This window comes from Rhincodon typus, chromosome 4, assembly GCF_021869965.1.
Source record: "Rhincodon typus isolate 14 chromosome 4, sRhiTyp1.1, whole genome shotgun sequence".
Lineage (NCBI taxonomy): Eukaryota > Metazoa > Chordata > Chondrichthyes > Orectolobiformes > Rhincodontidae > Rhincodon > Rhincodon typus.
The window spans coordinates 19,275,764-19,290,160 of record NC_063335.1 but is presented as its reverse complement, the minus strand read 5'-3'; the positions used below and the strand labels follow the sequence as shown (position 1 = coordinate 19,290,160).

The 14,397-nt window shown below is 38.3% G+C and overlaps 1 protein-coding gene across 1 annotated transcript in view; it reads right to left on the bottom strand.

Annotated features, from left to right (window-relative positions):
• Positions 1-14,397, bottom strand: part of LOC109927897 (band 4.1-like protein 3) — a 162,317-nt gene that overhangs the window by 75,541 nt on the left and 72,379 nt on the right. Inside the window, exons 4-5 of the mRNA XM_048595801.1 lie at positions 6,387-6,491; positions 3,702-3,744 (exon numbers count right to left, since the gene is read on the bottom strand). Of these exons, the coding sequence (XP_048451758.1) occupies positions 3,702-3,744; positions 6,387-6,491 (148 nt within the window). The remainder of the gene's footprint in view (positions 1-3,701; positions 3,745-6,386; positions 6,492-14,397) is intronic.

Below are 14,397 nucleotides of genomic sequence, written 5' to 3'. Positions count from 1 at the left end.
CTAGGCCCGAAACGTCAGCCTTCCTGCTCCTCTGATGCTGCTTGGCCTGCTGCGTTCATCCAGCTCTATACCTTGTTATCTCAGATTCTCCAGCATCTGCAGTTCCTACTATTTCAGTTTCCATTATTTGGTTGAATTAGTGTTAATTTTGAATTTGCCTCTGGAAAAGCAAAATGACAATTCAACTGCCCCAGAATGGATTCAGATTTCAGTCTGCCTATGATTGCAATGTAGCAGAAGAAAAAGTTTAAAACCTGAAGTAGCTACAAAACAAAAACAATGTTGTTACCCTGTCAGCATGTAGTCCTGATCAGAAATGAGCGCAATCACTGAATATAGGAAGAAGACTAGGTCAGTGAGCCTGCTCTGCCATTTATTAAAATCACAGCTGACCAAACACACCACTGCCTTTAACCCACACCATTGATACCAATACTCAAAGACTGAGCTTGTCCTCTGTGGTAGATTCACCACCTTCCAAGTAAAGGAATTTGCTCACCTTGGTTCTAACTTGGAATCCCCTTTATTTTGACATTATATCCCCTGGTTCTGGATTTTCCAATCAGGGGAAATGTTTCACCAATATCGACTATGGCTATCCCTTTAACTATTTTGTAGATTTCCACGAGGTCATTCTCTCATTCTTCAAAGCTTTTAGAGAATATGGGCCAATTTGTCCATTTTCTTCCCCCCGTCACAGGACCGTCCCAGCATCCCAGGAACAAGTCTGGTGAACTTACACTGCATTCTTTCTCTGGCAATAATACCTTCAAGAGGTAAGGAGACCAAAATGGCACACAGGTGATGTCTAACCAAGTTCCTATCACAACTGAAGCAAGACTTTATTACTCCTGTACTAAAATCCTCTTACGATAAAGGTTAACGTTCCCATTAGCTTTCCTAATAGCTCACAGCACTTGCCTTTAGTATTCAGTGACTTATCAACTGAAATCAAATTTAAAAAATTGATATTTCAAATGCAGTTGATAAGCATTGAATGACATATGAAAAGGAAACTACAAATGCTGTAAATTTGAAATAAAAATTGTAAAGGCCAGGAACATAGAACATATCAGTAAAAATGCAAAACAACTTCATGTTTGGGACATCACTTTTTCTAATTCCTTAAAATACCTCTTCAGTTGAAGTCCAATAGATCAATTCTGAACTTTCCTACTCCATTGAATCAATATAACTCTGCAGTCTCTCATCCCTTTTACTACCTTTCCCAGTTTCTCTACATTTGACCTAGAGCTTTAACATTTTCCTTTACATAGGGTGTCCAAAAACTGGGATTATTCTTCTAACAGTAACCTACCTAAAGACTTGCATCTGGTTAACAAGAGCTCTACGTTATACTCTTATAGCCTAGCATCAAAACTTAGGACAAAGACAGAAATTTCTGGAAAATCTCAGTACATCCGGCAGCATCTATGGAGAGAAAACAGTTAACATTTCAGGTCCAGAACCCTTCTGAAATTCTGAAGAAAGGTCACTGGACCCAAAACATTAACTCTCATTTCTCTCTACAGATGCTGTCAGACCTGCTGAGATTTTCCAGAAATTTGTTTTTGTTTCAGATTTCCAACATCCACAGTTCTTTCAGTTTTTGTTTAGTGTTCAAAACTTAAAGATCCCAGATAATTATTTTTAGAACATTATATATAGCTTTAACATTTAGCTCCTGCGCTCCTACATTTAAAAAAAACCGATTGCCTTACCGTGCCTTTAAGTAAGCCTTCTCAGTTTTTTTTAAAAAATGTTTTTTTCCCCCCTCTGTTTTCTATTAAACATAACCTGTCACCTCCCAGTTTTCCACATCTGGCAGTTCCCTCTCCTATCTACAAGCCCATGTATGTCATTCTGAATTCATCCACAATTCTATTCACTATTAACTGTGCTGTCCACTTTTGTACGACCTGTAGATCCTGATATGACCCTTATGCAGTCGGTCAGAATCAATTGGCTTTTCTTGTCTAAGAGTAACAATGAAGTTTACAGTGCGAGATCTCTCAAAGCTAGCACAGTCTGTGCAGATAAGTGCCTCAGCACCATCCGTAAGATTACAGGCATGCCAGACACTAATGCCTTTCCTGATACAGCTATTCCTGAACAGCCACATTGAACACCCTGATACAGAGCCCAGTAAATATTCCTCAAGTCTAAGTATGGATGCATTATTGAGATGGCTGGTTATTTTTATTCATCAATGCTGAATGTGCTGAGCATGTAAGCACATACAAAGCATGTTTTGTGGCATAGTGGCCACGCATCTACCTCTGTGCCAGGATTTGGGTTCAAGTTTCACTCGCACTGGAGGTGTATCATTACATATCTGAACAGGTTGTTTAAAGACACTTTGGAAATCTACGAAACCGCTAGTAATCAGCAGTAATTAAGGTCGATTTTTCCCATTGAATAAAGGCTACTTTTCACACAGTAACACTTCAGATGATGCCCTTAACTATTAAAATATTAAGAAGGAATGATTAAAATTTTATTTCAATATACTAAATAGGACCTGCATGAATTGCTACAATCTTGCTATACTGGCTGAGTTCTTGTAAATGCAATGGTACAGCAGAAATAAAAGGCACAGTGAGCCAGAGTCAGAAGGGAGAGTGTGAACTGGAACACGAGATTGAAGGAGATTGCGACTGTTGAGCCAAATAAAGTCTTGAAGAGAAATGCAATCAGCATCAAGATTCTATAAGCAATGTTGAAGGGCTGGGAACTGGCTGATATCAGCCAGACTTAGACACGAGGAAGACTTACTGCAGTGTACAATTCAATGAATTGGAGTTTGTAGGGTTTGGCTGTAATGACAGCATTGAAAAATAATCAAGCCTAGGGGTGATGGGCATTGATTACAATTCCAGCAATACTCCGGCTAAGGTGAAACTATGTGCTGCTCGTAAAGTGGAAAGCATAATAATTCTTAATGATGAATCAGACATGGAGGTTAAATTGATTGAAATGGATTGAAGTAATTCTTTTGAACAAGAATTTAAAGCTACAGGTATGAATTTACAAAATCAAAACAAGATAGATAACAGTGCAACCAAAAAAGAATTGCATAAAGTCTCCCACTGGGACAAGGGTGACTCTGGCTTCTTGTTTGAAGTCATTGCCACATTACTTCCTGAAAATTCACCATGTATTAAAAATAAAGACATACATCTTTTTAAAATCCCAATTTTTATATACAAAATGTTTCATGTTTCATTTTCCAAGCATTCACACTCTCTTCCTTTCCCTAATTATTTACACACTCATCAGTGTAATGCTTGTGTGGGTGTACTGCATCCTGATCATTATTGTAATTTACCATTCCACCCATTCCTGTTTCAGCAGTTTCCCCAAAGAATTAGGCTTCACATTAAATGGCAATCATATTTTCAATACAGTGGGCAGAGGAACATGATTCAGTAGCTGCTACATTTTTTTTTTAAGAAATGCAAAAATGTTCCAACATTTTACCTGGAATATCATAAAACATCAAGAGAACAAAAGAAATACAGGAAAAAATGAAGTCAGCAAGATATGAAGTCACTTGAACACTGCTTTATTGTTGAAATTGGCAACAAAATGTGAACAAAAATAATATTCTGGTAAAAGATAAACAGCAAGCTATTTCAAAGTTCCCTTTCAAACATCATTCCATACAAGCTTAATTTCAAATCATCATAAAATGTACTTACTTCGGATTTGCTTCTTAATTTCCTTGGCTGGGTCCAGCCAGTTCTGAAATGTAACATTTTATATGTTTAATATTTCAAATATAGTACAGAATCCAAATGAAACAAATCAGTTTAAGGCAGGATGGTGAACTGCTTTGCTGTAAATGTGTAATCTGAAATTAAATTGCAATTAGCAAAAACAATATTTTCCTTCTTTGAAATTATGCTGAAAGTGAAGACATATTGTGGAGGACAAGTGTGACTAATGACAGTGAGTGACCAAATCAGTAAGTACATATTTAAAGATTTATACACCATCAGGCAGTTTCTAATGGGAAAGGATAATTTTTGAAGGCAGTTAGATTTGAATTTGTGGCACATGGAAATCTTGAGCTTCAATCACAATTCAAAGCATCTTGAGTTGAAATGGAGACACTTAATTGTCTGAGAATCACAGAGCTCACCATTATGCAGTAAATCAGACCACAATCTCTGGCATCCACACGAACTATTTATTAAACAAGAAAATCAAGATATTGCTGCCCGAATTGTCACGTACATCCAGAAGCTTCACTCCAACATTGAACATATGTACGCGTGTGTAAATATTTTATTTTTATATATTCCTCAGGTAATGAAGCAGTCTGTGTCCATATGCAGAAAGATCTGCACTATTGCTTGGCAAAAATGTTTCATGCTACACAAGTACCAGGCAATAGCCATCTGTGAAAGAGAATCCAATCTTTGCCCCTTCACTTTAAAATTACATTGCAGTGTTGAATTCCCCTGTTAGCAATATCCTAGAGGTTACCATTGACAAGAAACTGAACTGGACTAGCCATCTAACTACTGTTTCTACAAATGATCAGAAACTAGGAATTTTCCAGCTAATAACTCGCTTCCCGTCTCCCTAGTGCTTTGTAGATGATGGGCAAACACAAGTCAGGAGTGTGTTTGAATACTCTGTGCTTATCTAGATGAGGGCAGGTCCATCAGTACTCAAGGAGCTCAATTCCTTTCAAGACAAAGTAGATCTCTTATTGGCATCCATCCACCACCTTCAAAGTCCACTCGCTTGACCACCGCTATTGGCTGCAATATATACCATCCACAAGATCCACTGCTGCAATTCTCTGCAGGGTCCTTTGACAGCAGCTTCCAAACCAGAGATCTTTATGATATTGAGCAACAAGGGCGTGGAAACTGCACCAACTGCAAGTTCTCCTTCAAGCCACACAACATCCTGACGTGGAAATAGATCAACATTTCTTGGCTGTCATTACATCAGAATTCTGCAATTCCTTTCCTAACAGCACTGTGGGTATCCTTGCAAATCAAGGACTGCCACTGTTCAGGAAGGCAGTCTAACACCACCTTCTCCAGCACAACTATTGATGGTCACTAAATGCTGGCGTGGTCAGCAATGCCCAAATTCCATAAACAAAAAAGACAAAATAAAAAGAAGGATGTGAAAGTATAGTACCTACCCATTACATACCCACTTAGTGCATCAGAAAAGGTCAGTGCCCATTCAACTGTAAGTGACTGTGTTACATGTCCAATAAGTTTCAATTACCACCGTGCAACCCATGACATTAAACATTTAGTTATAAAACAGTGGAATCACATTCCTTCAGATGTGAATTGTTACCTGATTGTTATTTGAAGATTAAAACTTGTATTTTTCTTCTCTTTGTCTCTTATCTCTCTTTAATTCTACCTTCTTTCTCTCTTTATTCCACATTCCTTACATTCTTTGATATTGTATTAAACATTCACAAACAAACTTCACGTGGTTCAATAAGGGATTTTCAACCAAATTAGCTGAAAAGAGTCATGTTGTTTACCCATTTCTGAAGAAGGGTCCTGACCCGAAACGTCAACTTTCCTGCTCCTCTGATGCTGCCTGTCCTGTGTTCCTCCAGCTCCACACTGTGTTATCTATGTTGTTTACCCTGTTCACAACATCCTATAAAAGGGCACCAAGCGACTTTGACCTTCTAATAGCCACAAGTTACAGTGCAAAAGTGCCACTTGCTCATTATCAATCAGATAACCTGGGGTTATATTTATGTCTTTCGCTTGTGAAATTCAGCAACTAGAAAAAGCCAATACAGCCTCCCCAAAAAAATTCCAAAATGGATTCTGACACTTCACTTGGTGCATTTTGCAATATTCTGGCAACTAGAATGATGATGGACATTGCACCTTTTTTCCATTTAAGAGAAGGGATTCTTGTACAAGTTCTTTAGAAATTTTGGAAATCAATTCCTTTCAGTTACAGATAAAAGATTTTTTCCCCTGATTCTGAAAAAGATATTAGGGCAAACAGGATATTTAAACTATATCTTTGGTCGAACAACTGAGGCTTGAGGCAGCAGTTTAAATGGTACACAAACCTTGCAAATACTGATCCAAACTAATATTGGTGATACATTTCTAGTGAATATTCTCCCTTTGAAAAATTTTAACCTTTATATTAAAATTTTTAGTAACATTCCTGCTAATATTCAATCAATATTGCATTTCAGAAGTATCATTTTTCCTTTTTTTTTAAACAAGCAAAAGTCCATCTTTGATATATCAATTAACAGAGGAAGTCAGTGTACAAAACAACAAACTAAATTTCAACATTGCTCTAGAAAAAAAGTCATCTTTCTCTATACAGAGAAGTGAAATAACCCAACATTTAATTTTCTCACTTGCCTTTTGATTTTCAGAGTCCCGAAATGTCAAGCCAAAGTAATCTTTCTCCAGAAGGTTGAGCTGTCCACAGACTTTGTCAAAGAGCACCTGTCCCTTTGCACGTTTCTGCCAAAAGACAGGGATTTATTAACATAAAAACAACATTGAGATATTTGGTTTTCTTGCTGGTCAAAGTTAATACTATTTCATAGCAACGTGATTGCTATAACAACAAAAAAAAAAGAACCTTAATTTATTTCCTAAATCCTCAACGACTTACACAAACATACAAGAGACTACTCATTTCAAAAGGAAACCACATACTGAACCAAAATCAATGAGTCTACCTTGGGTATAATTTTTATTTTAGATTCATAGGATGTGGGCGTCACTGGTTAGGCCAGTATTTTATTGCCCATCCCGAACTGCTCAAGAGGACAGTTAAGAATCAACCACATTGCTGTGGGTCTGGAGTCACATCTCGGCCAGACCAGATGAGGATAGCAGTTTGCTTTCCGAAAGGACATGAGTGAATCTCTCTTTCCCACTTAGCCCATGCTACAGGTTAAATTTAACCAAGTTAATGTCCAGTGTTTATATACACTCATTTATTACTTGAACTTATTTTTTAAACTCATCCCTAAAATACCAATGACTGCAACAATTAATTGACAATCTACCAACTTGAGGCAATAATTTTACACGCAACTAGAATGAAGAACATAACATCTGCTAATTTCTAATAGAAAACTACAACACATCTGCTTGGAGTTTTTGGCCTGGAAATCAATTGTAAATGTAACTGGAGCAACAACATTGGATACTGGAGCAGTAGAATAAGGTACAAAGAGTAACAAAATACACGTCTGATTCATCAACTCTACTATATATTCAATCTGTGTTTTCTACTTTGAATTTTGTGCGGTGCTTAATACAAGCTGTGAGAAGGACCAAACATTGCACAGTTCCTTTCTTAAAAGGCAGTAAAGGTCAGAGATATTTCCAAGGTCACTTCTGTACAGCTCTGAACAGCAAATTTAAGATGCTGTGGTCCAAGTCACATGGTCATTGCTGTTTTAAGAAATTGGTAAGCAAGTAGCAGTTATTTACAACATGCAATCAAATGCTAAGAGATTAAGTAGTCTTCCAAGTGCAGATACAAGCAATAGTGAATTAACAGCTTGTTACGGAGAGCCCAATATTCTTTTCCACTGAAGTCAACATGAAATGTATTATGGGTTAACTACTCCCTCTTGCACATTGTTGCTATAGACCAGCATCAACACTACTTCAATAACATCCAGGAATAATAGCCCCTACTTTAATGACAGAAATGAAATCTACATTTTCAACATAATTCCTTACAAAAAAAAACCCCAACAGCTCAATTTTCAAATTCACCAAAATACTCTTCAGTTGTTTACAGCTTTTTCATGTCTGAACTGACTTGCCACATTAGAACGATTCTAACAAATGAATCAGAAACTTCCTATTGAAAATGAACTGCCAACACACCTTCATCATGATACAATTACATCATGAATGCTCCTGCTAGTTAATTGAATTTAGAGTCACACAGCATGGAAACAGACCCTTCATCCAACTCATCCGTGCCAACCAGACATCCCAATCTGATGCGGACCCATTTGCCAGCATTTGGCTCATATCCCTCTGAACCCTTCCTATTCATATACCCATCCAGATGCCTTTTAAATATTGCAATTGTACTAGCCTCCACCACTTCCTCTGGTAGCTCTTTACATACACACACCATCCTGTGTGGAAAAAATTGCCCCTCAGATTCCTTTTAAATCTTCCCCGCTCACCTTAAACCTATGACGTCTAGTCTTGGACTCCCCTACCTTGGGGAAAAGGCCTTGACTATTCACCCTATCCATGCACAAAACCAAAAGAAGCCCTGTTCCTTGCCAAGAAATGCAAATTGACAATTAAGCAATTAATATGAAAGAAGAGTTTAAGAGCATTCAAACTATCAACATGGAATCATAAAAGATTATCTCAAGCACAGGCTGTTGATTCCAATTGTAACTCTGCAAGAAATTACAAACTTAGTTCATCTCTGGCAAACTCCATGTCTTTGTGACCTTTACTTGTTGATTAGTTTTAAATGAATAATTCACCAAGCTTCTTAAATTAGATTTGATACAGTTCATAAAATGTCAGCCACAGGTTCATTATATTCCTGGTAATTTAGAATGATTGATTTAATCTCCAGAACTGTTGCAATTCAGATTCTAAAACACTCAGATATTGAATATTTCTCGCAGAATTCTTGCTCAGTTCTCAATGGGAGTCTTGTATCCATATTCAGATTTATTCTGCAAAATGCTTTATTCACATTCCATTAGACACTAGCGGAAGGTGATCGCACAAATAACAATTCTACAATGCTTAAAAGTGACATAAAGGACAGTCCTCTGAAATAAAAGTATAAAATATTCCAGGCTTAGGTATCAGAAAACAAATAACCTCATTAAAGTCAATACTATAATCTATCAAGTTTGTACTTCAAAGATTTTCAATTCATTAACCCAAACAAACAAAGAGTTCAACATTAAAAGTAGTTAGCAAATCACAAATGAAAACAGATGTAATAGCATTTCAGCCATATGATAACTGCTACAATGTTCATTATTGATTTAAGCTAAGAACTTGGGGAAGATCATATGCTTCAAGCTTAAACAATACTTTCTGTAGGGTTCTGCAAATTGACATAAGGTGGAAACTTCATAATATCTATGAAACAACAACAACGTCCATGAGGCCATTATTGTCAATCTCCATTTGCTCTTGCAAAGCTGGTAGAAAGCTATGATCTTGAACCACTATAGTCGATCTGGTATAGGAACACCTATACTGCTTTGGGAGGCAGTTCCAGAATTTCATCCATGCTTCAGTGAAGGATCGCTAATGTAGGTGCTGTTAAAGGACCTCAGGCAAATTGCTGCAAACTACCCTGTGGATGATACACACTGCTGCCACTGTGCAGGTGGCGGCTTGGACACTGATCAAGCAGGCTGCCTTGACCTGAATGGTGTTCAGTTTGATTTTTTAAAGCAACATTATTTCAGAGAAATAGGTGTCACTGGCTACCTTAATATATGGAGCAACAATCATCCAGGCACGACTTCTGCCATTGACAAGGTGTGGGGAGTCAGGAGACTAGTTACTTGCTTTAGCATTCCTATCTCCCTGTGATCTCCACTTTAAGCCATAGTATTTATGTGGTTGGTCCAATTGCATTTCTGCTCAATGGCAACTGCAGGATGCTGATGGTAGGCAATTCAAAGATTGAAATATCATTGAATGACATGCAAAAATACTGGATTCTCCACCTCTAACAATATGGAGAATTCTCCAAATTGGTCCTGACCACAACAGCAGGATAAATCCATCCTAGCCAATGATCATCTCATCAGTCCACTCATCCAACTGATGGCAGGTATTGTTGACAGTGCTATCAGGCAACACTTGCACAGCAATGACCAGTTCACCAATGTCAAATTTGGGATTCGCCCCCAGGGCTACTTAGCTCCAGCCCTTGTTGATATAACCTTGGGCTGTTGTTAGGTGCAACTGACCAGAAACTGAATTGGATCAACATAAAAATACAGCAGCGAGAAAAGCAGGACACCAGAGGCTGGAAATTCTGTAACTTCACCTGTAACTTCCTCAAAGCCTGTCAACCATGAACAAAGCAGAATGAGACTGCAAAGTCTGCATTTGGCTGAATAAGTGCAGCTCTAGCACTCACGAAGCTTGACATGACCCAGGACAAAGCAACTTATTTGATTGGCACTCATCCACCACCTTTAACATTCACTCTCTTCACCACCTACACACAGATGTAGTCCAGCCACTCACCATGACTTCTTTGATAGCAGCCTCCAAATCCTATCTTCTACTACTAAGAAGGGCAAGGGCAACACATGCATGGGAACAGTATAACCTCAAAGTTCCTTTTTAAGCCATACACTACCCCTTGGAACGATATAATCTTTCCTTCATTTTATTCCGAGTCAATATCATTACGGGTTGTCCCACCACCTAAGCACTGCAGTGATTCAACGCAGCAGTTCACTGCCATCTTCCCGAGAGAAATTAGGAATGGACATTAAATGCTGGCCGAGACAGCAATGCCTGAATTCCATGAATGAATTAAAAACAATTGACAGTGAGACCTCAGTGTTGTAGCTGTACTTGGAGCAGTTTTGTTTGCAATGCAGCTAGTTCTGCAGCACACCCTCTCAGTACTCTAGCTATAATGTTGCCATGGCCAGCAGTCTTTGCTGTATCCAGTTCCTTCTGCCATTTCTTATTATCATACGGAGTGACTGGAATTGGCTGAGAGCTAGCATCTGGGATGGTGCAAAACCTCAACAGGGGAGACTGACTTGGATCATTCACTTGGCACCTCTGGATGAAACTGGTTTCAATTGCTTCTCCCTAATCTTTTCTTTTGCATATTTCACATTGTAGTGGCAACAATAGCTCAGCACTACCACATTAAGGGGATACAGTACAAAAGGGCAAAGAAGTTGAGGATATTTATGGAAATACCACGGCCAGTCACTCTTGTATTCAACACTCAAACAACCAGCTGTAGAACTGGGAGGAAGTCACTGCTCAAATGTATTGAATATCAACTGTCAGAGTCTGGAGTTTCCATTGGCATTTTCCACCAGGAATCATCCATTTGGCAAAAATAATAATGTGAATTTATACTTTGCCTGAACATAGAAAAGAAATCCTATTAAGTGGAGGACTCAAAGACTGTGGAACTTTTAATTTTACACCTTTATTTTTCTAGTTTATATTAAGAAGGACTTAAATGTTAAATATTGCCTATTTCTCTATTTTTCCAGTTATTCTATTAAGGTAATGGTTAACTTTTTAAACTTTGTACTTAACGTTTTTGTACCCAAGTACTTTTGTACCTAAGACAGTGCTATGTGTGGTGACATTATACACTTTTCACTATACTCTTGTGCTTGAGTACACATGATAATAAGATCCAGATCGAATGTATTTCATAGAGGCATATAAATTTGACAAAAATGGATATTAGGCTAAGGTATTAGTTATCAGGAAGATGAGTACAAGGTCAATCTAAGTAGTGTTGATGAGGGCGGCTCTGGAGGGAGAGAGAGGGGTAAAAAAGCAGAGAAGTTTAGAAAGTAAAGAATAACTATACAATTTCTGTATGAGTTCCTGGATCTCGTGCCAAGTTGCAGAGAAGAGCAAAGCAAACTGGGAAAATATGTAGGCCCATTAATCCCAGAGTATACTCTTATTATTGCACTTTACAGTCCATTAAAAACTGCAATGCAAGTAGCACAATTTTTTGCTGAACAGCATGCAAATTTAAACTAAAGAAAATAATCAATTTAGATTGTAAAATGAAGAAAATTAAATGTAAAATATTAGGCAGTCTGAAAGCCTGCAAACAAAAAAGTCGACACATGAAATATACTACAGCTTAACTTTGTCTTTTTACACAACACTGCTGTAACTAAGCTAGTGTACATAAACAGACATATGTTAATCCTACTACCATGATCCTTAGTCACAGTGCTGTGAAATCTGCCAAATCAGGCACCTCTCGCTTTAATGATTCACAAAAACGATGTTAAAACTGCATACATCAAGTCAATGTCATTGTAATGCTGACACTTACTTGCCCATTTTTAAACAGGTCAACAAGCTTGGGTACGGACAGTTATGTTAGTTGCTAGGAGAGCATGAATGAAAATGCAATTAGAAAGGTCTAGAAAAAAATGCAAGGTAGAAGAGTGGGTGAGTGGCTCAATTAAAGTCATGCCTTTTGAGTAAAATAACAATAAGAATAAAAGGAAAACATATGCCTCTGCAAGCTGAATGGCAGACTTCTGTTTCTCGGGTACTAAACGGGCACTTAAGCCTGCAATATGACAGGCAGGAAACACATACTTAATACAAGCCAGAAATGCACCATCTGTCATACTGACACAGAGAAGAAAAGGCACCTTGGTGTAATTGAAAACAGACATCTCTTTCAAATAAAGGACTCAATTCCTGTTTTGGACTCCCTTTCGAATAGAGTATTAGATGCTTTTGGGAGCCACATCTCAATGAAACCAAACAAATGGTCCTAAGAAGGGATGACAGCAGGTTGCACCCAAGTCAAGTGTTCAAGTGTACTTAGCTGAAGTTAGAACAGATGGAGTGCTCCAAAGGCTCCACACTGAAACCACATGGACCATTGTTCTGCGCTCCAAAGAGTAGGTACGTCATAGGGCTATACGCATGGAATGCATATTATACATATCAAGAGTATTACAATTATATTAAGACACCCAAGAGCAGGATATTCTTTCTAGATATAAACTAAGTTTTATTGCGCTTCACAAAATATTCTGATTTAAACATTACAGAATGTACTTCCATGAAACTCATGAATTAAAATTTTTGGGATTGTTTGACAGGATGTAATAATCATTCAAGCAATCATCACTGGAGAGGACAGCACCAAAAAGTGTACTCCAGCCACGTCATTTTTACCGGGTTCCAGAGTGGAGTCCCCACTTGACACAATATATCCACTGACACCAAAAATGGAGTCATTACGCTCTCAGAAGCAGGTGTCAGAAGCAGGTGCTATTATTCTCTCTAAACTATGAGAAAGCCTGAATGCACATGGTCAAATCCAACAATTGGATGCAAAGACGAGTTTCAACACCGTTCTATCAGATGGGATGTTACAAATATATCTGGAGCTGCCAGTCGTTCAATGCATGTTTGTATTGTTTAGAAACCTCATCAAAACCTGGCATGAAGGAATGGGTGAACTCCAATGTGAACCAAGCCACCTTTCTCAACCCTTCAAAAAAATTAGTGTTCAGTACTTTTACTGAGCTAGTGAGCCCTGAAACCATAGGTCCCCTTCTGTAGAGCTTCTGCTTCCCACTGTTAGATTCTACTTTTATTTACAACTCCTTTTGAACCCCCCTGTTGTGTCTGATCCCTTATTAGTGCAATTTCCAAGTAAATGTCTCTGGCCTGCTGAGTAACAGAGAAAGGGAAAATTACCACATGGCAAAGATGTGACTAGTTGAACACCTCTTTCCTTCCTTCACCCTCCTCAGTGGCCTCCAGTCCTCCCACTGGTCTTAGATATTACAAAATGCTTAGTGCACAATAAATAAGCTTCAAGCGGATTAAGGAATAGGTCAGTTCTGCAACGCTTCATTTGGCTGGAAATTACTTAAGGTTTTATCGTCATAGAAACAAGGCTAGTGAAAATAATCGGTCTTGGATAATGTTGGTCAGCCTGAAAGTGGCCCCAAGAACGATTAAGGCTGCAGATAATAGGGGGGCAACAAATGATAAATACTTAACTGTTCATAGTAAAAAGCTGTGCTAAGCTTTGCATTTGACCTTTACCAAGCTGCTTTTTTTTCTTATAAAATTCATTCACGGGATGAGGATGCGGCTGGCTAGCCCAGCATTTATTACCCATCCCTAATTGTCCAGAGGGCAGTTGAGTCATTACTGTGGGTCTGGAGTCACTTCTCGGCCGCATCAGGCAAGGATGTCAGTTTATTTCTGTAAAAGGACATTAGCGAACCAAATGGGTTTTTCCTGACAATCAACAATGGTCATCCATTAGACTCTTAATTCCAGATTTTTGTCGAATTCAAATTCCACCAGCTGCAGTCATGGGATTTGAACCCAGAACATGACTTGGGTCTCTGGATTAATAGTTAGGCAATGATACCACCAGGCCACTGCCTCCTGCTTGAAGTATGTGAGCTCATTAATATGCAGTAATAGAAGCGACTATAGTGAACATCTCTATGATTCAGCACTTTGATCAAGAATTAAAACAACTGCACTAAATGACCATCATTAGCAGGTTTTTATAAATAGTCCTGGATGAAAATAACTGCTGGAGGATTGAATAAAACCTTTGGGACCCGATTTTGGGATCAAAAATGGAATGTCACCAAGAGACGGTGGCTCAGCAGTTAGC